At 48.4% G+C, this 27,761-nt stretch overlaps 1 protein-coding gene across 3 annotated transcripts in view; it reads right to left on the bottom strand.

Annotated features, from left to right (window-relative positions):
* The window catches only part of LOC119977973 (E3 ubiquitin-protein ligase MGRN1-like), a 240,884-nt gene that overhangs the window by 36,308 nt on the left and 176,815 nt on the right, over positions 1–27,761 (bottom strand). For all 3 annotated transcript variants that reach the window (XM_038819223.1, XM_038819221.1, XM_038819222.1), the window contains exons 9-13: positions 22,859–22,927; positions 21,808–21,967; positions 14,806–14,915; positions 14,293–14,516; positions 13,489–13,609 (exon numbers count right to left, since the gene is read on the bottom strand). In XM_038819223.1, the coding sequence (XP_038675151.1) occupies positions 13,489–13,609; positions 14,293–14,516; positions 14,806–14,915; positions 21,808–21,967; positions 22,859–22,927 (684 nt within the window). The remainder of the gene's footprint in view (positions 1–13,488; positions 13,610–14,292; positions 14,517–14,805; positions 14,916–21,807; positions 21,968–22,858; positions 22,928–27,761) is intronic.

Genomic DNA, 27,761 nt, shown 5'->3' with positions numbered 1-27,761 from the left:
AGAGGGGTTTATGGAGCAGATCCGGGGGGGGGGGGGGGGGCCATGGAGAGGTTTGGGCGGCCAAGAGTGAAGGAGTTCTCCTTTTGCTCACGCTTGCATAAAGTGTACTCCCAGATCGACTTTTTAATCTTGAACAGGGCTTTACTGACGGGGGTAGTGGACAGAGTACTCAACGATCATGGTCTCGGATCATGCCCGCACTGGGTGGACCTACAGGTGAGCAAGGAGGGTGGCCAACGCCCGCATTGGAGATTAGATGTTGGACTGTTAGCGGATGAGGAGGTGTGCAGGCGGGTGGGCAAATGTATACAGAACTATCTGGAAGTTAATGATACGGGGGAAGTCTTGCCTGCAAAGGTCTGGGAGGCGCTGAAGGCAGTGGTCAGAGGGGAGCTGATCTCAATACAGGCCCACAGGGAGAAGATAGACAGAGCAGGGATGGACCGACTGATAAGGGAAATACTACAGGTCGACAGGAGATATGCGGAGACCCCAGAGGCAGGACTTTCAAGGGAACGACGGAGGCTACAGGCGGAATTTGGCTTCTTAACTACAGGGAAGGAGGTGGAGCAGCTTAGGAAGGTGAGGGGGGCGGTATATGAATATGGAGAGAAGGCCAGCAGAATGCTTACACAGCAGCTCAGAAAGCGGGAGGCAGCCAGGCAGATTGGGAAAGTAAGGGACAGGGATGGGAACCTGGTCGGAGATTCAGGAGGGGTTAATAGGGCGTTCAGGGAGTTTTATGGCAGGCTGTATGAGTCGGAACCCCCAGCTGGGCCGGAGGGTTTGAGGCAATTCTTAAAGTTCCTGAAGGTTGCCAAATGGTTGGTCGAGGGGCTGGTGCCCACGATCGGGATGGAAGAAATAGCAGAAGGGCTGAAGGCCATGCAGAGGGAAAAGCACCGGGACTGGACTTGCACCCAGTGGAGTTTTATAAAAAGTTCTCTGGAATGTTACGTTGCTATTGACGAGGACATTTAGGAGCCATGGGAGCGAGGGGCGCTTCCCCTGACGATGTCACAGGACACTATCTCATTGATCTTTAAGCGAGAGAAGGACCTGGAGCTATGTAGGTCCTACAGACCGATTTCCTTATTAAATGTGGACGTCAAACTGTTGGCCAAAATCTTGTCCTCTAGGATCGAAGACTGCGTTCCATACGTCATTGGGGAGGACCAGACAGGATTCGTTGAGGGCAAGCAGCTGGCAGCCAACATTAGAAGGCTGCTGAATGTGATCATCATGCCCCCAGATGGTAGGAACGTGGAGGTAGTGGTCGCAACGGACGCGGAAAGGCATTTGATCAGGTGGAATGGAGCTATCTGTGGGAAGTGCTGGGGCGTTTGGGTTTGGACGGGGCTTCAGCGACTGGGTTAGGCTTCTTTAACAGGCGCCTGTGGTGAGCGTACGGATGAACAGGTTGACATCGGGCTATTTTAGGCTGCACTGGGGGATGAGGCAGGGATGCCCCCTCTCTCCATTGCTGTTTGCGCTGACCATCAGTGTGGTCCCCAATCTGCGCTAACCATCGGTTTTCCCCGGGGAGGATGGATAGAGGGTTTCGGAGATGGCAAAGAGCAGGGATCGAGAGGATGGGAGATCTGTTTATAGAGGGAAGCTTTCCCAGCCTGAGGGAGTTGGAGGGGAAATTTGAATTTTTTAATAAACATATTGTTGAGGTATTTCTTTGGCATTTTAACAGCAACAAAATCAACAATATACATAACAAGGAAAATATAAACATGGTGTAAATTCCACCTCCCTCTCCCACAGGTCTTGCCATTACTTACCCCCCTAACCTTAGCCAACCTAACCCCCTCCCCGCCTTTCTGCTGACGATTAGTTCTCTGCAAGGAAGTCGATGAATGGTTGCCACCTCCGGCCGAACCCCAGCAGAAACCCTCTCATGGCGAACTTTATTTTTTCCAGGCAGAGGAAGCCTGCCACGTCTGAAAGTCAGGTCTCGGATTTCGGGGGCTTTGAGTCCCTCCATGCCAGCAATATGCGCCTCCGGGCTACCAGGGAAGCAAAGGCCAGAACCCCCGCCTCTTTCTCCTCGTGGATTCCCGGGTCCTGCGATACCCCAAAAATCGCCACCTCTGGACTCATTGCCATCCTCATATTTAATACTGTGGACACCCCTGCCAAAATCCCTTCAACCTTGGACATGCCCAGAACACGTGGACATGGTTCGCTGGCACCCCCTGCACACCTATCCTCCAAAGAATCTGCTCACCCAGGCCACTGTCATGTGAGCCCGGTGAACAACCTTAAATTGGATCAGGCTGAGCCTGGCACAAGTTGCGGTAGCATTGACCCTTCCTAATGCGTCCGCCCAGAGGCCCTCCTCTATCTCTTCCCTCCCCCCCCCCCCCCCCCCCCCCCCCCCCTCCCCAGCTCCTCCTCCCACTTTCGCTTCAGCTCCTCGGTCTGTATCTCCTCCGAACCCATAAGCTCTTTATACATGTCCGAAACGCTCCCCTCTCCGTTGCATCCTCTAGAGGCCACCCTATCCCGAATCCCCCTTTGCGGCAGGAGTGTGAAGGGTGGTACCTGCTTCCGCAGAAAGTCCCGTACCTGTAAATATCGGAATTCATTTCCCCCAGCCAATGCAAACTTCTCCTCCAGCGCCCTCATACTCGGGAAGCTTCCTTCCAAGAACAATCCCCCATCCTCTCAATCCCCGCTCTCCGCCAAATTCGGAAAACACCGTCCATCCTCCCTGGCGAAAAAAGATGGTAATCGCAGAATGGGGACCACACCGATGCCCCCTCTGCACCCACATGTCTCCTCCACTTCCCCCAGACTCTCAGGCCGCCACCACCACTGGACTGGCGGAGTACTGCACCAGCGGGAACGGCAGAGGCGCCATTACCAACGCCCCCAAACTTGTGCCCTTACAAGAAGCCGCCTCCATGCGCACCCATGCCGGCTCACCCCCCACCAGCCACCTCCTCACCATAGCTATATTAGTCGCCAAGTAAAAATTGCTGAAATTCGGCAGCGCTAGCCCTCCATCCCCCCAACTCCGCTCGAGCATTGCCCTCTTCACCCGCGGGGGCTTGTCCCCCCCCCCACACAAAGCCCACGATAATCTTATTGATCCGCTTAAAAAAGGGCCACGGGATGAAGATGGGGAGGCATTGGAAGACGAATAGGAACCTCGGGAGGACCATCATTTTTACCAACTGCACCCTACCCGCCAGAGACAACGGGAACGCATCCCATCTCCAGAAATCCTCCTTGATCTGGTCCACCAACTGGGCCAAGTTCAATTTATTTAGCCTGTCCCAATCCTTCACCACTTGGATACTCAGGTACATGAAACTGTCCCCTACCACTTTGAACGGCAGTTCCCCCAATCGCCTCTCCTGACCTCTCGCCTGAACCACAAACAACTTGCTCTTTTTCATAGAATGTACAGTGCAGAAGGAGGCCATTCGGCCCATCAAGTCTGCACCGGCCCATAATTTCCTCGGTCCCCTCCATTGGGTCTGAGGCTTTCAACAGTAAATCATCTGTGTACAGCGAGACTCTGTGCTCCCCCCGCTCCACCCCCCCACGGCCCAACCCCTTGAGGCCCTCAGAGCAATTGCGAGCAGCTCTATCGCCAGCACAAACAGCAGTGGGGAGAGGGGGAATCCCTGTCTCCAGGTGCCCCCCTCATCTGCTGGTCAGCCATCCCCTTTCTTGGTCCCGCCTCTAGCCCATGCGCTGCACTTCCTCCGGCCCGCCCCGTGGCGGCCCCCACCCCCGACCCCCTCAGTGACCTTCCATCAAAGTCCTACCCATGTCAGCTGAACCCAAGCTCCCCCTACCGCCCCCCCCCCCCACCCCCCCAGCAATACTACTTTGAAACCTAACCCAACTAGTAAACTAAGCGTATTCACACCCCCCACTGTGCTTCCGTGAGCTAGCTCACCCAGCTAGCTTGGTGACCCCCGCCTCCAGCGCCAAGAAGTCTTCCACCTCCTCCCGCTCCTGTAAACAAATTCCCTCATCCAACAATCCCCAAACAAACACCCAGCAGCAAGAAAACACAAAAAACAAAGGCACCAACCACCAAAACCCAGACAGGCACGTCTCCATCCCACAAAAGTACACATCAATAAAAATGCACAAGATAAAACACAAGAGGAACATTGCCAACATCTGCCCAGACAAAGAACCAAAAACGAAACGGAAAATTGACTCCCCCCCCCCCGCCCTTTCCTTTTCCCCTAAACAGAGCTCCAAAAAAAATGGCACAAAATAATACAAGAAGGCACAGCCCAATTTAACAACCGGAAAAACCAACCCCACCAGAAGCCAAGGGGTAGAAAAGAAAAACAAACAAAAACCCCCACAGAAAAACAGAAAAGGAAAAAGGGTCCAATATAGGCCAACATATTGTCACTAAGTCCGAAAGTTCTCAAACTCCCACCAGTCTTTTTCTTTTTGCAAAGTCCAGTGCCTCATCGGGCGACTCAAAATAGTGACGTTGGTCCTCATGCGTAACCCAAAGACGTGCCGGATGCAGCATACCAAACCTCACCTGATTCTTAAAAGAAAAAAGCCTTGACTTGGTTGAAGCCTGCCCTCTTCCTCGCCACCTCCACGTTCAGGTCCTGGTACACCCGCAGGATGCTGTTATCCCACTTACAACTCCGCGTTCGCTTGGCACACCGAAGAATACATTGTTTGTCCAGGAACATGTGGAATCTCACTACCATTGCCCTCGGAGGGACCCCCGCCCGCGGCTTCCTGGTACACCCTGTCCACCTCCAGCGGTCTGGAGAATGCCCCCTCCCCTGCAGCTTTGCGAACATACCTGCCACGTATGCTCCAGCATCTGTTCCCTCCGGGAGCTCAGCTATTCTTAGGTTCTGCCGACGGGTCCAGTCTTCAAGGTCCTCCACCTTCTCCAGGAGCCTTTTCTGCTGTTCCCGAAGCATCCCCACCTCCAGCTCCACTGCTGTTTGGTGCTCCTCTTGTACCAGCAGCACCTTCTCCACCTTCTCAATCGCCCAGTCCTGGGTGTCCACTCTGCTCTCCAGACGATCAATTGATTCTTTGATCGGTTCCAAGCATTCCCGCTTCTGCCTGCCGAAGCCATCCTGAATGGCCTGCATCACTGGGTCCGTTGGTCGCTGTGCTGCCACCCTAGGGGTCCGTCCCTCGGCCATACTGTCCCCCGTTGCAGCTTCAACACAGCTTGTTACTGACTTCTTGTTTCTGCCCTTTCGTGCACTTCTGGTCCTTTTCTCCAGAAACCGATGGGATGAAACAGTGCCCAATTGCCTCAGCCTACAAATTTTCCATTTAAAACCGGAAAAAAGTCCAGGGGAAAGGTCCAAAAGTCTGACCAGAGTGGGAGCCACCAAATGTGCGACTTACTCCTCCATAGCTGCCACCGGAAGTCCAGGAGAAATTTGAATTGACGGGTGGAAATGAGTTTAGGTACCTGCAGGCGTGAGATTTCCTACGCAGGCAGGTCTCTACCTTCCCGCTCCTACAGGGAATACAGGACAGGGTAGTTTCCAGAATGAGGGTGGGAGAGGGAGGGCTTCGGACATTTATAAGGAACTCATGGGGTCAGAGTAGACGCAGACCGAGGAGCTGAAACACAAATGGGAAGAGGAGTTAGGAGGAGAGATAGAGGATGGTCTCTAGGCCGATGCCTTGAGTAGAGTCAACACGTCCACAACATGTGCCAGGCTCAGCCTGATACAGTTTAAGGTCATACACCGGGCACACATGAAAGTGACCTGGATGAGCAGGTTCTTTGGGGTAGAAGACAGTTGTGCAAGATGTGCAGGAGGTCCAAAGAACCACTTTCTTATGTTCTGGGCATGCCCGAAGCTTAGGGGATTCTGGCAGGGGTTTGCGATGTCATGTCCAAGGTTTTACAAACCAAGGGTGGCAGCGAGTCCAGAGGTGGCGATTTTCAGGGTGTTAGAAGATCTGGGAATCCAGGAGGAGAAAGAGGCAGACATTCTGGCCTTTGCCTCTCTGGTAGCCCGGAGACGGATGCTATTAGCTTGGGGAGACTCAAAGCCCCCGAAGCCAGAGACCTGGCTCACTGACATGGCTAGCTTTCTCTGTTTGGAGACAATCAAGTTCGCCCTGAGAGGGTCAATGTCAGGGTTCGTCCGGAGGTGGCAGCTGTTCGTCGACTTCTTTGGGGAAAATTAACTGTCAGCAGAAGGGGGTGGGGGGGGGGGGGGGGGGGGGGTGTTGGGCTTTAGTTTCGTTTAGATTAGGTTGTAAGAAAGGTGGAACCTGTGAGGGAGGAAGATGGCCTTTGCACTATGTTTGCATTTGTATGTACACTGTTTCTTCTGTTATTGTTATAAAATCATAAATGCCTCAATAAAATGTTTTTAAAAAACACTTGGCAAGTCATGTTGCAGGTGTACAGGACTTTAGTTAGGCCTCATTTGGAATATTGTGTACAATTCTGGTCACCACACTACCAGAAGGATGTAGATGCTTTGGAGAGGATACAGAAGCTGTTTACTAGGATGTTGCCTGGTTTGGAGGGCATTAGCTACGAGGAGAGATTAGAGAAACTAGGTCCGGTCTCACTGGAATGACAGAGGTTGAGAGGCGACCTGAAAGAGTGGCATGGACAGAGTGGATAGTCAGATGCTCTTTCTTCGGGTAGGAGGGTCAAGTACTGTGGGGCTTAGGTTTAAAGTGCATGGGGAAAAGTTTAGAAGAGATGTGCGAGGCAAGTGTTTTACAAAAGTTGGTAAATACATGGAATGCGGTGCCTGGGGAGGTGGTGGGAGCAGGTACGACAGCGGCATTTAAGGGGCATTTGGACAAATATTTGAATAGGGTGGGAATGGAAGGATACGGACTCCGTAAGTGCATACGATTTTAGTTTAAGCAGGTACACGGTCGCCACAGGCTTGGAGGGTCGAAGGGCCTGTTCCTGTGCTGTATTGTTCTTTGTTCTTATATTCCATACCTCAGTTAGTAATGGCAAGTATCCCATATGCCTTCTTAACCACCTTATCTGCCCTTCAGGAATCTTTGGACATGCACGGCAAGATTTCTCTGGTCCTCTGCACTTCCTAACATCCTACCGTTCATTGTGTATTCCCTTGCCTTGTTCGTCCTCCCAAAATGCATTACCTCACACTTTTCAGGGTTATTTTCGTTTTGCCATTGTTCTGCCCATCTATATCATCCTGTAATCTAAAGCTTTCCTCCTCACTCGTTGCCACACCACCAATTGTCACATCATCTACGAACTTATTGGTCGTACCTCCCACATTCACGTCTAGTCATTAATGTACACTGCAATCAGCAAGGGACCCAGCAATGACCTGTGGTCCAATACTGGACACAGGCGTCTAGACATAAAAATAATCCTTGACCATCACCCTCTGCGTCGAAACCAATTTTAGATCCAACTACCTTAAATCTTAACAAGGAGCGGCACGGTAGCTCAAGTGGATAGCACTGTGGCTTCACAGCGCCAGGGTCCCAGGTTCGGTTCCCCGCTGGGTCACTGGGCGGAGTCTGCACGTTCTCCCCGTGTCTGCGTGGGTTCCCGCCCGGTGCTCCGGTTTCCTCCCACAGCCCAAAGACGTGCACGGTAGGTGGATTGGCCATGATAAATTGCCCTTAATGACCAAAAACGTTAGGAGGGATTATTAGGTTACGGGGATAGGGTGGAAGTGAGGGCTTAAGTGGGTCGGTGCAGACTCGATGGGCTGAATGGCCTCCTTCTGCACTGTATGTTCTATGTTCTGTTATGGTCACTATCACCAATATACTCCCCCACTGACACTTCGACCACCTGCCTGGTTTCATTCCCGAAAATTTAATCCAATACCAACCCTCTCTTGTAGGACTTTCTACATGCTGACTCAAAAAGCTCTCTTCCATAGAATTCACAATGCAGAAGGAGGCCATTCGGCCCATCGAGTCTGCACCTAAGCCCACACCTCCACCCTATTCCCATAACCCAGTAACCCTATTTAATCTTTTTGGACACTAAGGGCAATTTAGCATGGTCAATCCACCTAACCTGCACATCTTTGGACTGTGGGAGGAAAGCGGAGCACCCAGAGGAAACCCACGCAGACACCGGGAGAGCGCGCATATTCCGCACAGACAGTGACCCAAGTGGGAATCGAACCTGCGACTATGGCGCTGTGAAGCAACAGTGCTAACCACTGTGCTACCATGCCACACAAGTGCTCTTGGATGCACTTTAAGAATTCTGCTCTAAGCCTTTCACACTTTGTCTATCCCAATCAACATTGGGAAAATTGAAGTCCCCTACTAACACTTCTGAGATTTACACACAAATCTGCTCTTCTATCTCTTCCTGACTGTTTCGGGGGCCTAAAGTGCACTCAAAGCAAAGTGATTACCTCAATTTTGTCTTTAAATTCCACTCCTATGGCCTCAATTGAGGAGCCTACTTAGATATCAAAATGCTGGCAAACAACTTCTCTGTTACTTAAAATGTACTTCTACAAGTGGGGAGTCCCAATTCCTACTGTCGCTGACCACAAAATCCAGGGGAGGGATTCGCTGTCGGCGTGATTCTCAGTTATGCCGGCGCCCGGGGGGTTTCCCGACGGCATGGGGCTGACGTAACGGAGAATCCCACTGGCCGATCGGGGCAGAACTGTGGAGTGGCGGAGAATCCCGCCCCAGGCCTATATCAGCATAATTCCAGGAAACTATCTCACCTTACCATTCAACATTAATTATCCTTGAAGAGGACAGTAGCACAGTGTTTAGCTTACTGGGCTAGAAATCCAGAGGTCCAGACTAATGCTCCAGAAATAGGAATTCAAATCCCACTATGGCAGCTCATGGAATTTAAATATACTTAATTAACAAATCTGGAACAAAATGCTATTCTCATTAATAATAATCATGAAACTACTGGACTGCCAGATAATCTCATCTTGGTTGACTAATGTCCTTCAGGGGAGGAAATGTGCCACCCTTCCCTGGTGTGGCCCACCTGTGACTCCAGACCCGCAGAAATGTAGTTTCAACTGTCCTTTGAAGTGGACATTTAGGGACAGGCAACAAATTCTTGGCCTTGTCAGCAACGTAACATCCCGAGACCAAATGAAAACATTTTTTTCATGGTATTGCTATTATATATTGCTATTACCATTATATTGGAATTCCGTCACGGAAGTCCTAACATTTATTTTTGGATGGGGTAAGGAAGGAAGAATGAAGTTGAAGTTGAATAATAATTTTAACTTGAAAACATTACAATTAGCTCAGGTTCCTTTTATTCATTGAGAACTTGAAATAGGAAATTTCTCCCACTTACTGATTTGCAATGCTCAGTTAATTACATGCCAGGTGCAATCACCAACTGTTTCACGACCTAGTTGCAACCTGTGACTGAGTGTTAAAGAACGCAAATTAATTAATTTAAAAGTTTGCAAATTCAGTCATGGAATTATACTTTTTCTTAATTCTCTAATAATAATCAAAAATTCCTTGGCTAACAGTAAGGGGGTGGCGATCCTGGTGGGGAAGAAGGTGTCGTTTGAGGCGTTGAAGGTGGTGGCTGACAGTGGCGGGAGGTACGTGATGGTGAGTGGCAAGCTGCAGGGGGAGCGGGTAGTGTTGGTGAATGTTTATGCCCCAAATTGGGACGATGCGGGGTTCATGCGGCGTATGTTGGGCCGCATTCCGGACCTGGAGGCGGGGGGCCTGATCATGGGGGGAGACTTTACCACAGTACTGGACCCCCCCATTGGATCGATCCAAGTCCCGGACGGGTAGGAGGTCGGCGGCGGCTAAGGTGTTGAGGGGATTTATGGACCAGATTTTTTTTGGGGGGGGGGGGGGGGGGTGGACCCTTGGAGGTTTGCGAGGCCAAGGGCCAGGGAATACTCGTTTTTCTCCCATGTACATAAGGCCTACTCGAGGATTGATTTTTTTGTCCTGAGCAGGGGGCTGGTGTCGAGGGTGGAGGAAGTGGAATACTCCGCCATTGCCATTTCGGATCATGCCCCGCACTGTATGGACCTCGGGCTGGGGGAAGAGAGGAACCAACGTCCGCTCTGGCGCATGGAGGTGGGGCTGCTGGCAGATGAGGAGGTGGCCGAAGGGTCCGGGAGTGTATTGAGAGATACCTCGAGGCCAATGATAACGGGGAGGTTCGGGTGGGAACGGTCTGGGAGGAATTGAAGGCGGTGATGAGGGGGGAATTGATCTCCATCCGAACCCATAGGGAGAGGGGGGAGCAGAGGGAAAGGGAAAGACTGATAGGGGAGATGGTGCAGGTGGATAGGAGATATGCGGAGGCCCCAGAGGAGGGATTGCTGGGAGAGTGGCGTAGCCTTCAGGCCAGATTTGACCTACTGACGACCAGAAAGGCGGAAGCCCAGTGGAGGAAAGCACAGGGGGCGGTGTATGAACACGGGGAGAAGGCGAGCAGGATGCTGGCGCACCAGCTCCGGAAGCGAGACACGGCCAGGGAGATTGGGGGAGTGATGGATAGAGCTGGGAAGGTGGTGCGGAGGGGGGGTAGATGTCAATGGGGTCTTCAGGGACTTCTATGGGGAACAGTACCGGTCTGAACCCCCGGTGGAGGAGGGTGGAATGGGGCGCTTCCTGGACAAGTTGCGATTCCCGAGGGTGGAAGAGGAGCAGGTGGAGGGACTAGGGGCGCCGATTGGGGCAGCAGGGTAACATGGTGGTTAGCATAAATGCTTCACAGCTCCAGGGTCCCAAGTTCGATTCCCGGCTGGGTCACTGTCTGTGTGGAGTCTGCACGTCCTCCCCGTGTGCGTGGGTTTCCTCCGGGTGCTCCGGTTTCCTCCCACAGTCCAAAGATGTGCGGGTTAGGTGGCCATGCTAAATTGCCTGTAGTGTCCTAATAAAAGTAAGGTTAGGGGGGGGTTGTTGGGTTACGGGTATAGGGTGGATACGTGGGTTTGAGTAGGGTGATCATGGCTCGGCACAACATTGAGGGCCGAAGGGCCTGTTCTGTGCTGTACTGTTCTATGTTCTATGATTGAGTTGGAGGAGGTGGTCAAAGGGATAGGGAGCATGCAGTCGGGGAAGGCACCGGGGCCGGACGGGTTTCCGGCTGAATTCTATAAAAAGTATTTGGACCTGTTGGGCCCCCTGTTGGTCCGGACCTTTAACGAGGCAAGGGAGGGGGGGCTCTGCCCCCAACTATGTCACGGGCGCTGATTTCCTTGATCCTGACAAGGACCCTCTGCAGTGTGGATCATATAGGCCGATTTCGCTGCTGAACGCCGATGCTAAGCTGCTGGCAAAGATCCTGGCCACTAGAATAGAGGATTGTGTGCCGGGGGTCATACATGAGGACCAGACGGGGTTTGTGAAGGGAAGGCAGCTGAACACAAACGTGCGAAGGCTCCTCAATGTCATTATGATGCCGGCTGTGGAAGGGGAGGCGGAGATAGTGGTGGCGTTGGACGCGGAGAAGGCCTTCGATAGGGTTGAGTGGGAGTACTTGTGGGAGGTGTTGGAGAGGTTTGGGTTTGGGGAGGGGTTTATCCGGTGGGTGAGGCTGCTCTACGAGGCCCTGATGACAAGTATAGCCACGAATAGGAGGAGGTCGGAGTACTTTCGGCTGCATCGGGGGACGAGACAGGGGTGCCCCCTGTCCCCCTTGCTCTTCGCGTTGGCTATTGAGCCACTGGCCACGGCACTGAGGGAGTCAGGGAACTGGAGGGGCCTGGTGCGGGGTGGGGAGGAGCATCGAGTGTCGCTGTACGCGGACGACCGGTTGCTGTATGTGGCGAACCCGGTGGGGGGGGGATGCCGGAGGTGATGAGGATTCTTAGGGAATTCGGGGGTTTCTCGGGGTATAAGCTGAACCTGGGCAAGAGTGAGGTGTTTGTGGTGCATCCGGGGGGATCAAGAGGAGGGGATTGGTAGGCTCCCATTGAAGCAGGCAGGGAAGAGTTTCAGGTACCTAGGGGTCCAGGTGGCGGGGAGCTGGGGGGCCCTGCACAAGCTCAACCTCACAAGATTGGTGGAGCAGATGGAGGAGGAGTTTAAGAGATGGGATATGTTACCGCTGTCACTGGCGGGGAGGGTGCAGTCCGTCAAGATGACGGTGCTCCCGAGGTTTTTGTTCCTGTTCCAGTGCCTCCCCATCCTTATCCCGAAGGCCTTTTTCAGGAGGGTCAACAGCAGTATCACGGGATTTGTGTGGGCGCATGGGACTCCGAGGGTTCGAAGAGTGTTCCTGGAACGAGGCAGGGATACGGGGGGGGGCTGACGTTGCCTAACCTCTGTGGGTACTACTGGGCGGCCAACGCAGCGATGGTGCGTAAGTGGGTAATGGACGAAGAGGGGCGGCGTGGAAGAGGATGGAGGCGGCGTCTTGTGTGGGCACGAGCCTGGAAGTGCTAGTAACGGCGCCGTTGCCGCTCCCTCCAACGAGGTATACCACTAGCCCGGTGGTGGCGGCTACCCTCAAAATTTGGGGGCAATGGAGACGGCACAGGGGAGAAATGGGGGGCTCGATGGAGGCCCCGATACGGGGGAACCATCGGTTCGTCCCAGGGAGCATTGATGGTGGATTTCTGGGTTGGCACAGGGCAGGGGTTAGGAGGTTGAGGAACCTGTTTGTGGAGGGGAGGTTCGCGAGCTTGGGGGAGTTAGAGGGGAAGTTTGGGCTCCCCCCGGGGAACATGTTTAGGTACATCCAGGTGAGGGCGTTTGCCAGGCAGCAGGTGGAGGGATTCCCCTTGCACGAGGGGTGCGGGATACTGTGTTCTCGGGGGTGTGGGTCGGAGGAGGGAGGATCTCGGACATATACCGGGTAATGCAGGAGGTAGACGAGGCCTTGGTGGAGGAACCGAAGGGGAAGTGGGAAGAGGAGCTGGGGGAGGAGATTGAGGAGGGGACGTGGGCGGATGCCCTGGAGAGTGAATTCCTCCTCTTCCTGTGCGAGGCTTAGCCTCATACAGTTCAAGGTGCTGCATAGGGCCCACATGACTGGGACAAGGATGAGTAGGTTTTTCGGGGGCGAGGACAGGTGTGCTAGGTGCTCGGGGAGCCCAGCGAACCACGCCCATATGTTTTGGGCGTGCCCAGCGGTGGGGGGAGTTCTAGAAGGGGGTAGCAAAGACGGTGTCAAGGGTGGTGGGATCCAGGGTCGAGCCAGGCTGGGGACTCGCAATTTTTGGGGTTGCAGTGGAGCCGGGAGTGCAGGAGGCGATAGAGGCCGGGGTTCTGGCCTTTGCGTCCCTCGTAGCCCGGCGGAGGATCTTGCTCCAATGGAAGGATGCGAGGCCCCCAAGCGTGGAGGCCTGGATCTGGAAGTTGCTCTTGAAGCTGGGGGGCATTGTTTATGGGGTGTTACCGTGGTTGTATGTTAATAGAGTTAAGATGTTTATGTTTTGTATTTTGTAAATATTTCAATAAAAATTATTTATATAAAAAAAAATTCCTTGGCTAAATAACGCCATTTAAGTTAATTTTTCTTTTCGCTGATCCCAACAGCTTCCCATAGTAACTTACTTCTTGTGAGCTTGATTCATTTGGCCGTTGTGGCCCATTCTTTTGTAAAAGAACATCGGAATCTTCTGAAAGCTTTTCTTCGTCCTCTTCTTGTATCGGAGAAGATGGTGACCGCAGACTGCTAAATTATCATATAATTTTAAATTAGAGACCCTTCATTATCAAATGTAAACAATGTAGATCTGGGTGTAAATATTTTTTGAAATGCCATCAGGTCAATTTGGCCAGTGCAGAGCTACGCACACAATCTTCTCTGCTTTTTTTTTGGTATGTTGCGTAATTTATTCCGTCTATTTTCCTTATACACAAATATATACAAAAAAAAGTATGATAAAATTCAGGTTTTTGATTTAAACATACAATTTTATTTCTCTCGTCACTGATGCTACTTGCTCCAATTTCTAACCTGGTAACAAAGTTGGATGTGATCCTGTCACCATTTACACTGCTTGTCACCAGGAGGGCCATCCATCATTTTAAAATCTCAGCCAAGATTTTTTTTAATCAACAAAAAAATTTAATTTTTACTTTAAGACTTAAAAATTGCCCGAGGTCTTGCTTTCAAATAATTTTCACAAATCATAAACAATGATTAATATCAGCAATAGTCTCATTTACAAAATGTTTCCACATGAAAATGATATAACATTGAAAGGAGGAACGCACCACAGAGGTTCAGAATGCCAAAATAGGTGCATGTAAGTTCCATAAACCAGTTGAACTCATTAAAACTGTTAAGAGAGATTTAGAATTTCCTCATGATAAACAAGATCAAATTGATGAGAGGGTTGTTGTTGGACTTACCTTTCTGAGGATTTGCTCAGTTTGGGCTTTTGGGGACAATTATCTACCATCTTGTCTATTGCTGACAGCTGCCTGCCAGATGGAGACAAGCCATCCCCAATTCCAGAATAGTTGATTTCTTCATATAGGGGAGCAGAAGGGATGGATGGAGAAAGTGATCGAAGTCCATTTAAAGCTTCCAGTAAGGAAACTGGCTCAAATCCGGGAGGGATGTGCTCAGATGCCTAAAAGGTTTAGAAGAGCCATGTTAGCAAATAATTGCTCTCAAAATCTTTGCAAATAAGAGAGGAAAAAGAGGCAAACAAAAACACCTGAAGTATAAAAAGGTAAGACCTAACTTTTAAGGTAATTATTTGCCAAGAAACTGATCCAAGAGTTTTACTTTTGCAAGCAGAGAAAAAAATTGATGTAAAACATATGCTAAGCTTATTCCACCCTTTTATTTTCAACCATTTGTTCCTCTGGTGGCAAGTTTAAAGTAAAGATGATTAAGTAAACAACTGATGGACTTACTGAATGGTCATCATGGTCCATCGTCTGTGCCAAGACAGGACTAAATGAAACCGGTGACAAGGCCCCGGGTTTTTTCCTCACAGCTCGGATCTGCAACAATGCTCGAAATGCTAGGAAGAGACGTTTTTCATGAATTCTAGCAAAGAAACCTGGCTGACATCAAAATTCACACGTACAGAGATTTTGGGCGCGATTCTCCGCCCCCCACGCTGGGTGGGAGAATATTGGGAGGGCCTCCCGACATTTTTCACGCCCTCACGCTATTCCCCCCCCCCCCCACGCCCAACCCACACCACGAATCGCCGCTCGCCGTAATAACCGGCGAGCGGCGATTCTCCGAGGCCGATGGGCTGAGCGGCCGGGCCTTCACGCCCATTTCAACACGGCAGCAAACACACCTGCTCACTGCCGTTGTGAAACGAGCACCAAATGCCCGTTTTGGGGCATCTGGGGGCCCGATTGGCACGGCAGTACCACGGCCGTGCCAAGGGGGGGCATAGGCCCACGATCGGTGGGCACCGATCGCGGGCCGTTCGTCCGTAACAGACGCACGCTTTTCCCTCCGCCGCCCCGCAAGATCAAGCTGCCACGTCTTGCGGGGCGGCTGAGGGAAAAGACACCAACTGCGCATGCGCGGGTTGGCGTTGTCCAACCTGCCCATGCGCGGCCGGCGTCATCGGTGTCAAATTGCCTATTTAAGTTATTCTGCCCGATACACCCAATGCATAGTTTACCTGCTTTTTTGTACATTTAAAGCAGGTAAATATTTTTATAGTGGAATAGTATTGAAGATCATAAATGCAAAGAAAATGACTGTGCGTGGCAAATTACTCAGCCACACCCAACAAGAAGACTGCAGGAAGAATGCAGGTGCAATGCCTGTTCTTAACAATGTTACTATATCTCTGCCAGGGCCGTAGTGAAGGTACAGCTTTTGGCTTCAGTGCCCATAAATTGAGAGAAGTTCAAAAAGGAATAAGATTTCTATACCTTTATGCAATCCAGGAAACCCTGCTGGAAAACACATTTGTGCAGATGCTGGATACAAATCTTGCTTGACTATTATGCTGCCTGCCCTCCCCTTCCCCCACATCACCCTTCTTCACATGCAAATATCTGATAAATGCTCATTGCCTTGGCTCGTACGTGAAAGCTGGCCACTTGGGCTAGTTAGTAGTTGTATCTACCAAATACTGGTTAATAATGGCAGAGTTAGCTAAACATCTGATCCATATAGTGAAATGTAGATTGGGTATATAAAACCCCTCGAACAACATACATTTATATTGCACCATTAACATATTAAAGCATCTCAAATTGTTTTACAGGAGCATTAAAGCAAAATTTGACACCAAGGCCATATTAGGGCAGATAGTTAAAATCTTTGGTCAAAGAGGTAGGTTGTAGAAATGTTGTCAAAGAGGTAGGTTTTAAGGAATGGCTTAAGGGAGGAAAGTGAGGTAGAGAGATAGAGGTGTAAGGATGGAATTAGAGGTTGGGCCTCGGCACAGCCAATATTGGGTGAGCAATTAAAATTTGGGATGTTCAAGGAACCAGAATTAGATTACAGAGGGTTGTGGGGCTGGAGGAGATTGCAGTGATAGGGCGGGGTGAGGACAAGGAGAGATTTGAAAACAAAGATGATAATTTTAAGATCAATCACTTGAGAAGGATTCAATGCAGGTCTGAGAGTTTAGCAGTGATGGGTGTAGGGGCCTTGGCACAAGTACGGACATGTACAACAAATTTTAGGATGACCTCAAGTTTATGGCAAGCACTATCTGGGAGGCTGGCCTAGAATAGACAAGCCCAGAGGTAACAAAAATATAGAAAGGGTATTCAGCAGCAGGGCAGTGGAATGTTTCTCCTGCAGAATGTTCGAGGTAAGGGAGACCACCGGTGTCCTTACTGACTTCACCTACGGGAAGTGCAGCCAACTTCAGCTCCTCACAGACCGTGTTAGGGAACTACAGCTGGAGCTGGATGAACTGAGGATCATTTGGGGAGCTGAGGGGCGATAGATAGAAGCTACAGGGACATAATTACAGCTGAGAACAAAGGTAGCTGGGTAACAGTTAGAGGTGGGAAGAGGAGGAAGCAGTCAGTGCAGGGATCCCCTGTGGTTGTTCCTCTCAACAATAAGTATATCACTTTGGATACTGTTGGGGGGGATTACCCAGCAGGGGGAGGCTGCAGTGACCGGGTCTCTGGCACGAGGTCCGGTTCTGGGGCCCAGATGGGAAGGGGGGGAGATTAGGAGAGCACTAGTTATAGGGGACTCAATAGTTAGAGGTACAGACAGGCAGTTCTGTGGGCACGGGCGAGACTCTCAGTTGGTTTGTTGCCTCCCAGGTGCCAGGGATGTCTCGGATCGTGTCTTCAGGATCCTTAAGAGGGAGGGTGAACATCCAGAAGTCGTGGTGCACATTGGTACCAATGACGTAGGTAGGAAAAGGGGTATGGATGTAATAAACTAGTTTAGGGAGTTAGGCTGGAAGTTAAAAGCCAGGACAGAATTGTCATCTACAGTTTGTTGCCGGTGCCACGTGATAGCGAGGCTAGGAATAGGGAGAGAGTACAGTTGAACACATGGCTGCGGGAATGGTGCAGGAGGGAGGGCTTCAGTTTTTGGATAGTTGGAGCACATTCTGGAGAAGGTGGGACCTGTACAAGCAGGATGGGTTGCATCCGAACCAGAGGGGCACCAATATCCTGGGAGGGAGATTTTCTGGTACTCTTCGGGAGGGTTTAAACTAATTTGGCAGGGGAATGGGAACCCGATTTGTGGTCCAGGCAGCCAATGTTCAGGACGTAAACGCATGTAGTGAGGCAGTGGTGAAGGTAACACTGACAAAGGAGAGCACTTGCAGGCACTGAAATGGGGTGAAGTGTGTATACTTCAACGCAAGAAGCATCAGGAATAAGGTGGGTGAAGTTAAGGCATGGATCGGTACTTGGGACTACGATGTGGTGGCCATCACAGAAACTTGGATAGACAAGGGGCAGAAATGGTTGTTGGAGGTTCCTGGTTATAGATGTTTCAATAAGATACGGGAGGGTGGTAAAAGAGGTGGGAGGTGGCATTGTTAATTAGAGATAGTATAACAGCTGCAGAAAGGCAGTTCGAGGAGGATCTGCCTACTGAGGTAGTATGGGTTGAAGTCGGAAATAGGAAAGGAGCAGTCACCCTGTTGGGAGTTTTCTATTGGCCCCCCAATAGAGGCAGAGATGTGGAGGAACAGACTGTGAAACAGATTTTGGAAAGGTGCAGAAGTCACAGGGTGGTAGTCATGGGTGACTTCAACGTCCCAAATATTGAGTGGAAACTCTTTAGATCAAATTGTTTGGATGGGGTGGTGTTTGTGCAGTGTGTCCAGGAAGCTTTTCTAACACAGTATGTAGATTATCCGACCAGAGGAGAAGCCATATTGGATTTGGTACTTGGTAATGAACCAGGCCAGATTTGTTAGTGGGGGAGCATTTTGGAGATAGTGACCACAATTCTGTGACTTTCACTTTAGTAATGGCGAGGGATAAGTGCGTGCAACAGGGCAAGGTTTACAATTGGGGGAAGGGTAAATACAATGCTGTCAGACAAGAACTGAAGTGCATAAATTGGGAACATAGGCTGTCAGGGAAGGACAAAATTGAAATGTGGAACATGTTCAAGGAAAAGATACTATGTGTCCTTGATATGCATGGCTGTCAAGCAGGGAAGAGATGGTCGAGTGAGGGAACCATAGTTGGCAAGAGAGGTTGAATGTCTTGTTAAGAGGAAGACGGATACTTATGTAAGGCTGAGGAAACAAGGTTCAGACAGGGCGCTGGAGGGATACAAGATAGCCAGGAGGGAACTGAAGAAAGGGATTAAGAGAGCTAAGAGAGGGCACGAAAAATCTTTGGCGGGTAGGATCAAGGAAAACCCATGGTCTTTTACACATATGTGAGAAATATGAGAATGACTAGAGCAAGGGTAGGTCCGATCAAGGACAGTAGCGGGAGATTGTGTGTTAAGTCTGAAGAGATAGGAGAGGTCTTGAACGAGTACTTTTCTTCAGTATTTACAAATGAGTATTGTTGGAGAGGACAGTGTGAAACAGACTGGTAAGCTCGAGGAGATACTTGTTAGGAAGGAAGATGTGTTGGGCATTTTGAGAAACTTGAGGATAGACAAGTCCCCCTGGCCCGACGGGATATATCCAAGGATTCTATGGGAAGCAAGAGACGAAATTGCACAGCCGTTGGCAATGATCTTTTCGTCCTCACTGTCAACTGGGGTGGTACCAGGGGATTGGGCAAATGTCGTGCTCCTGTTCAAAAAAAAGGGAACAGGGATAACCCTGGGAATTACAGGCCAGTTAGTCTTACGTCGGTGGTAGGCAAAGTAATGGAAAGGGTACTGAGGGATAGGATTTCTCAGCATCTGGAAAGACAATGCTTGATTAGGGATAGTCAGCACGGATTTGTGAGGGGTAGGTCTTGCCTCACAAGTCTTACTGAATTCTTTGAGGAGGTGACCAAGCACGTGGATGAAGGTAAAGCAGTGGATGCAGTGTACATGGATTTTAGTAAGGCATTTGATAAGGTTCCCCATGGTAGGCTTATGCAGAAAGTAAGGAGGCATGGGATAGTGGGAAATTTGGCCAGTTGCTGAACGAACTGGCTAACCGATAGAAGTCAGAGTGGTGGTGGATGGCAAATATTCAGACTGGAGCCCAGTTACCAGTGGCGTACCGCAGGGATCAATTCTGGGTCCTCTGTTGTTTGTGATTTTCATTAATGACTTGGATGAGGGAGTTGAAGGGTGGGTCAGTAAATTTGCAGACGATACGAAGATTGGTGGAGTTGCGGTTAGTGAGGAGGGCTGTTGTCGGCTGCAAAGAGACATAGATAGGATGCAGAGCTGGGCTGAGAAGTGGCAGATGGAGTTTAACCCTGAAAAGTGTGAGGTTGTCCTTTTTGGAAGGAGAAATATGAATGCGGAATACAGGGTTAATTGTAGGGTTCTTGGCAATGTGGAGGAGCAGAGAGTTCTTGGGGTCTATGTTCATAGACCTTTGAAAGTTGCCACTAGAGCTGTGAAGAAGGCTTATGGTGTGCTCGCATTCATTAGCAGAGGAATTGAATTTAAGAGCCTTGAGGTGATGATGCAGCTGTACAAAACTTTGGTAAGGCCACATTTGGAGTAGTGTGTGCAGTTCTGGTCGCCTCATTTTAGGAAGGATGTGGAAGCTTTGAAAAAGGTGCAAAGGAGATTTGCCAGGATGTTGCCTGGAATGGAGAATAGGTCTTACGAGGAAAGGTTGAGGGTGCTAGGCCTTTTCTCTTCAGAACGGAGAAGGGTGAGGGATGACTTTATAGAGGTTTATAAGATGATCAGGGGAATAAATAGAGTAGACAGTCAGTGACTTTTTCCCCGGGTGGAACAAACTATTACAAGGGGACATAAATTTAAGGTGAATGGAGTAAGATATAGGGAGGATGTCAAAGGTAGGTTCTTTACCCAGAGAGTAGTGGGGGCATGAATGCACTGCCTGTGGAAGTAGTTGAGTCGGAAACATTAGGGACCTTCAAGCGGCCATTGGATAGGTACATGGAGTACGGTAGATTAATTTGTTCTTAATCTAGGACAAAAGTTCAGCACAACATTGTGGGCCCAAAAGGCCTGTTCTGTGCTGTATTGTTCTATGTTCTATGATTCAGGCAGGGGTAAAGTCAGGCGATGTAAGGGAGATAAAAATGATACATGGTCAGAAAGTCAGATGACTAGGTTATGAACAGTTGGGCTGCCTCAGGCAGAAACCACGGAGAGGAATGAAATCTGCAGCTAAGGAACGGAGTCATCAAGATGACCAAAGTTAATGGCTTTGCACTTCCCAAATGGCTAATTGCCGAAATTTCTGCTTGTGGGGGTCTGGATGTTGGGGAAACAGCGTGATAATATACAACAGTGGAGGAATTGAGAGAGATGGTGACAAGGTAGAATGCAGTGCTGTCAGCATACATGTGAAAACGAGTTTTCAGATGATGATGCCGAAGGACAGCATGCATTTGAGAAATAGTAGGGGCCAGTGATAGATTGTTGGGGATACCAGATGTAACAGTGCACAAATTCGGGATGTTATACATTACTTGGGACAAACATCTGTTAAATTCTAGTTTTAGAAATACTTTACAAAATTTTCTTCCAGTTATCCAAGAATGGGACAATTGTTTTAAATGGGCCATGCTAGAATTTTAAGTCCTATGAAATGAGAGAAAAAGCTTACTGGTTTAGGGAGTTGCTACATTGACATGATGGCGTGCCAGGCAGTTGTCCGCTTCAAGCGCCTGACATTTTCCATGCTCCAAGTGGTCCCTTAACCCCCTCCATCTAACCCAGTTCAGCCCGATCCGCCTGACCCAACCCCAAGCCCCAACTCGCATAGTCGATCTTACTGGCCAATAAAATGGATCACTCTGTCCAGGAAAAGCAAAGATTCCTGCAGAGTCCAATGAGGTAGAATATTTAACTATATATTCTACACGGGAGCATATTTTCCCACAAGGATAAAAATAGCAGTGCCATTGAAGAGAAGACTATAAAAGTTAAAACGAAGCAGAGAATGAGAATTCATCAGCCTACATTACAAGTAAGAAGTGTATCTGAAAATGAAATCAATATATCAGATCCAGATTCGTTAGCATCAATAGGTGTCGTTCCTTGGCAGGAAAGTGTTCTAGAAACTCACATGGATAAAAAACACTTCAGGATATATTCTAAGGGACCTTATTCTCTTGATTTCATGTGTACCCTAGTCTTTGAATTAGGTTCTTTTTTGCAAACTAACAAGTTCCAAAATGCAGAACAGACGAGGTTCTGAGGTTGCCTGATTTGAGACACTTTACCTGGAGCAGCTTTAAAAACATAAAAATAAGCATACTAAATGTTATTTGTAAATTCTTGTTCATTGACCTTCAACAATGTTTGCTTTGTGATTGTAAACATGCTGTCATACTTACGCAATCTGCAGATAGGGCAGTTATTAGCCTGGTACCGTAGTGTATCTGCACAGGTACTGCATAAGCACAGATGTCTGCAGGGAAGGATTAAAGTATCACGGAGGTCAGACAAGCACACAACGCACTCATTGCTGTTGTCACTGTTCTCATCATCCGAAGGCTGCAAAGAAAGATATTTTACAAATACTGTACAAAAGCAAATCATTGCTTTCACACTGTTTCACAGCTAAATATTTAATCATTTATCAAGCATGTTTTGCTCGCCAAGGGCATTCCCTGAATTCTTCCCAATTACACTTTGTCAGCTGAAACAGCAAGCTGGATCTACTGCTTGTGGCTGTGATTCTGGAACCCCATAGTGCACATGAGTGGAGCAGACTCACCAGGGCTAGTCAGGCAGGTCCCCGTTTTGTTAGGGGGATAGTCAGTGTACAGAAGACACCCTTGACCAGGCTGCCAGTATGCTGGTCAGGGTTTACCTGGCAATTTGCCCACATGGCATGGCCCCTGCTGGCGAGTCCTTTAGTTGTGAATTATGTGTCTCAACATCTGGATGGGAGCCAGTCCTCGAGCTTTCCTGACCCAGACTTAATTGTGGGGAGTCGGGAAGGCAACAGGGTCTCCTGCCTGAGCCTTTCTGCCACATTATATGGTACAGGAAAGAGGCAGGGGCATTAAATGTCACCCTATGCAATTTAACAAGTACTATCACATGCTCTACCAGGACACAAGAGGCAAATGTATAACCACCCCTCCCCAATCAATATCGAACAAAACAATCAATAAATTTACTCTTGGATCCTACTTAACAAAAAACTGATATGCTTTAGGCTTTTTAAACAATCACTTACTGTGGAGAATGTAACTTTGGTTATTGCTAACTGCACTTCGATTTTTGTAAATACTGAAAAGAGGGGTTTTAAATAAAAAATACCCACTGAAACTAGAAAAAGAGAGCTTAGACTTCATAATATTAAAAATCTAATACTGAACTTCATCCAGTGCAGTTATGAAATACAAAGTCGAGTGGAAGATATCAGGAAATAGGTACCTTTGTTTCTTGGTTATTCTTATTTTCAATGCCGTATATTTCTTGTAACAGATAGCTGACTCGGTCAACCTACAGGAAAGACCAACAGAAAGGCAATTGATGAGATGAAATCAGAGATGTACTTATTTCCTGGAGTGAAATATTCTGCGACTTTTGAATTGAATTCTGGCAGAGTCCCAAAAGTTATGCAAAATGTTACAGAGCCATAGATTCATTACAATATAGGAGGTGGTCAATCGGCTATCGAGGCTGATGTGTAGGGTGCTCTGAATCCGTGAAACACATTCAGGTCACCAACACTTAAAATAGTACAACACTATTTTATTAAACTATAGACTGTTGAACATACTCTTACTGTGGGTTAACACGATGTTAGATTAACTAAAGACCTGTGCCTATCCTAACCAGTCTAATCACTCAGCACGTGGTGAGAGTCTGTGCTGTAAACTATAAGCTCTTGTGCTTCTGAAAGGCTGCATCCCGAATGAGCGGGAAAAGTGATGCCCTCTGTCTTTATAGTGAGTGTGTTCTAACTGGTGATTGGCTGCAGTGTTTGTGCATGTTGATTGGTCCTAGTGTATGTCCATCAGTGTGTGTGTCTGCACCATGCTATATTGGTGTATATTATGACAAAGGCCATTTCAGTTTGTTGTCTATGGAACCTTGGTGAGTTGCTACAATGCATCATATCTGTCTGGGTCACTGTCTGTGTGGAGTCTGCACGTCCTCCCTGTGTGTGCGTGAGTTTCCTCCGGGTGCTCCGGTTTCCTCCCGCAGTCCAAAGATGTGCGGGTTAGGTGGATTGGCCATGCTAAATTGCCCGTAGTGTAAGGTTAATGGAGGGATTGTTGGGTTACGGGTATCCAGGTTACGTGGGTTTAAAGTAGGGTGATCATTGCTCGGCACAACATCGAGGGCCGAAGGGCCTGTTCTGTGCTGTACTGTTCTATGTTCTATATGTAGATCAGGGTTTTTCAAACTGCGAGTCGAAACCCGCGGGTGTGTCACGAGCAGGTGTCGGAAGCTTCTGCCGCGATCGGGGACACCACGATCGCTTTTAAATTGAGAATGCTGACCATGGCCAGCTTTTAAATAGAATGATGCAGGAGAGATTCATCCATTTTCTGGCTGTGAGCAAGCAAGGCAACAGGACTGTGAAGAACTGAAGATGGATCGTTTTAAACAACAAAAGCCTGAAATCAGGAACAAAGCAGTATAAAGATGATTTCTTGAGGTATGGCTTTGTTAATTGTGCCAGTGCAAATCAGGATGCAAAGCCCAAGTGTGTTACATGCAGGGTAGTACTGGAGATGAGAGTTTAAAACCCTCAAACCTTCAGAGGCATTTAAAGCATGGCGTGTTTGAGGACAAATCTCCTAATTTTTTTCTAATTCAGCGAGAGCTTAAATCATCAGCTGAAGTCCTTAGCAGAAATGTAACACTGAATGACAAATGGTTTAGCACAGGGCTAAATCGCTAGCTTTGAAAGCAGACCAGGGCAGACAAGCAGCATGGTTCAATTCCCGTACCAGCCTCCCCGAACAGGCGCCGGAATGTGGTGACTAGGGGCTTTTCACAGTAACTTCATTTGAAGCCTACTTGTGACAATAAGCAATTTTCATTTCATTTCGTTTCAAAGCAGGCGAGATCATGAGGACCAAGCAGGCTCACTTGTCACATTAAAGGTTGCCTGGCATGGGTCGCGAAGGTTGTCCAGTTGGTAAAAATGGGTTCCGGAAATAAAGTTTGAAAAACACTGATGTAGTTGGCACATACTGTTGTTGCTGTACACCAGAGGTCGAGGGGTGAATGTTTGTGGATGGAGTGCCAATTAAGCTGTTTTGTCCTGAATGGTGTTGAGCTTCTTGAGGGTTGTTGGGCTGCAATCATCCAGGCAAGTGGGGAAGGTTCCATCACACTGCTGACTTGTGCCTTGTAGATGGTGGACAGACTTTGGAGAGTCAGGAAGTAAATTACTCACTGCAGAGTTCCTAGCCTTGATCTGCGCTGTAGCCACAGTATTTATATGGCAAATCTAGTTCAGTATCTGGTCAATGTTAACTCCCAGAATGTTGATAGTGGTTACTCTTCCACCATTCCAGCACCTTCTGCTGCAAAATGGAAATATATGACCGGGTCAAGATCCTGGAACTCCCTCCCTAACAATACTGTGCGTGTTGCTACACTACTTGGACTGCAGGGTTCAAGTAAGCAGCTCATGACCACCTTCTCAAAGGGAATTAGGGATGGGCAATAAATGTTGGCTGAGCCGGCAGTGCCCACATCTCTTGAATGAAAACAACACAGAATACACCTCCTATCCATTAACACTCTCACAACATTGTCCAGAACCCTACTACAACAACAACAACTAGAATTTACATAATGTTAAACTCTGCCAAGAACAATTATCAAATAAAAATTGACACGAGCCACAGAAGGGGAGGTTAGGCAACTAGTTTTGAAAAAAAACTTCTGTCTATAAATGCTACCCAGAGTTGCCTGAAACTTGCCATTTTTATTCACTGCTCCTACAATCTCTCACTTTCAACACTGTTCCAATGTCAAGGAACAGCATCTTCCTAGCATACGTTTTGAAGTCTTCTAACCTTACTATTGACTTTAATAGTCAGACTTCAATTTCATTCACTTCGCACGTTTCTCCTGTTCCCATTTCACATTGGTCCCATCCAACCAGATAGCTGCACATTCTTTGCTGCTTCCATGTCAGTTGTGTGGCTCAAAGGTTGGTGTTGGAGAAATGGGTTTGAATTCATGGGACATTGGCACCAGTACAGGGGAAAGAGGAAACTGTTCTGATGGGACGGTCTTCACCTGAATCAAGCTGGGACCAGGGACCTGGTGAATCGCATAACTAGGGCTATGGATAGGGCTTTAATGTAAAATAGTAGGGTGGAGGGTTCAGTTGTATCGAAAATTAGAAAACCAAGGTTAAAGGAGGAAAGTGAGTGCAGATTAACGATGAGGACTTTGCGGAGGGCTCAGTTAAGGGGCATCTTGACAAATACACAAATAGGATTTGAATAGAGGCATACGGACCCAGGAAGTGCAGAAGATTTTAGTTTTGGCGGGCAGCATGGTCGGCATAGGCTTGGAGGGCAGTAGGGCCTGTTCCTGTGCTGTACTTTTCTTTGTTCTTTAAGAGGTCAATTTAGGTGTTCAACACCACCTAAAGCTGCAGACTGGCTGTCCGACCTATCTGAATTTCTCCAAATGGAGAAAATCAAACTGGCCATCCGTAGGTTGGAAGATGGCTTCCAAAAAACATGGAGCCATTCACCCGACTGTTCCGAGACCTGTTTGTGGCTAACACATGAATAAATAAATAAATAGCCAGTAGCCAGGGAGAAATAGCTAGGGCAAGATAGAAAGAAGAAAGTGAGGGAGCAAGGTGAGGTAGCAAAACCCAGCAAGAAAGAATGGGGAGCAGCAGTGAAAAAGGGGGAGGGGGGCTGTATGCTGAGCCAGAGGGCGACAGACTGTAATTAGAGAAACCGAAGAAGATACCTTTGTGACTGTACAATAAATGAAAACGAATAGCAATGTATGTAATTTTGAAAATGCCAGTAAAGAGATTTCTTAAAAAGGATATGTAGAGGGACAGGTTGTGTTTAGGAAGCAGAGAGGCTGCAGAAGGACCTGGATAGGCTAGAAAAGTGAGAAAAGAAGCGTCAGGAGGAATACAATATAGAAAAAAGTGAGGTTGTGCATTTGGCAGGAGAAATAATGGGATATGGACTATTTTCTAAATGGGAAACGGCTTTGGAAATCAGAAGCTCAAAGGGTCCACGAGTCCTAGTTCAGGATTCTCTTAAGGTTAACATGCACGTTCAGTTGGCAGTTAGGAAGGCAAATACAATGTTAGTATCATATTGAGAGGGCTATAGTACAAAAGCAGGGACATACTGTTGATGCTGCATAACGCTCTGGTCAGATCCCATCTGAAATATGTGAGAAGTTGCGGACCCCATATCTAAGAAAGGATGTGCTGGCCTTGGAGGGGGTCCTGAGAAGGTTGACTCATTGACTACAGCTCCTTCTTCAACATCATAATCCCAGCAAAGCTCATATTAAAACTCCAACACCTAGGACTTGGCTCCTCCCTCTGCAACTGGATCCTCTACTTCCTGGCCCATAGACCACAATCTGTAAGGATAAACAACTCCTCCTCCGTGATAGTCCTCAATACCAGGGTCCCACAAGGTTGCATACTTAGCCTCCCACTGACAATATAACAAATCCAAAACTAAAAAAATTATCTCAGAATGAAGGATTTGTCACATGAGCGGTTGAGGACTCTGAGTCCATACTCAATGGAGTTTAGAAGGATGAGGAGGGATCTCAATGTAACTTCCAGAATACCGAGAGACCTGGATAGAATGGATGCGGAGAGGATGTTTCCACTAGTAAAGAAACCAGAATCCAACGGCACAGTTTCAGACTGAAGGGACGATCCTTTCAAACAGAGATGACGAGAAATTCCTTCAGCCAGAGGGTGGTGAATTTGATGGACTCATTGCCGCAGAAGTCTGTGGAGGCCAAGTCACTGAGTGTCTTTAAGACAGAGATAGATTAATAAGGGGATCAGGGGTTATGCGGAGAAGTCAGGAGAATGGGGATGAAAAACATACCAGCCATGATCGAATGGTGGAGTAGACTTGATGGGCAGAATGGTCTTTCTGCTCCTATATCTTATGGCCTTCTGCTTCTTTCTGTTGCCTGATGTTGATCATATCCGCTGTCTAACTAGCTCGTGTTCTGCATTTAAGTAATTTAGTGTATGTCTGAGCAACTGTTTTTCATCCCCTTCCTTTTACTGTCCTATGAATGTACTTTATCTGTAATTGTTACTAGTTCTGATGAATAGTTAAAAACTGAAATG

The sequence above is a fragment of the Scyliorhinus canicula genome, chromosome 15, assembly GCF_902713615.1.
Source record: "Scyliorhinus canicula chromosome 15, sScyCan1.1, whole genome shotgun sequence".
NCBI classification, from domain to species: Eukaryota; Metazoa; Chordata; class Chondrichthyes; order Carcharhiniformes; family Scyliorhinidae; genus Scyliorhinus; species Scyliorhinus canicula.
Note: the sequence above shows the minus strand (reverse complement) of the source record. Positions and strands in the feature narration are given on the sequence as shown.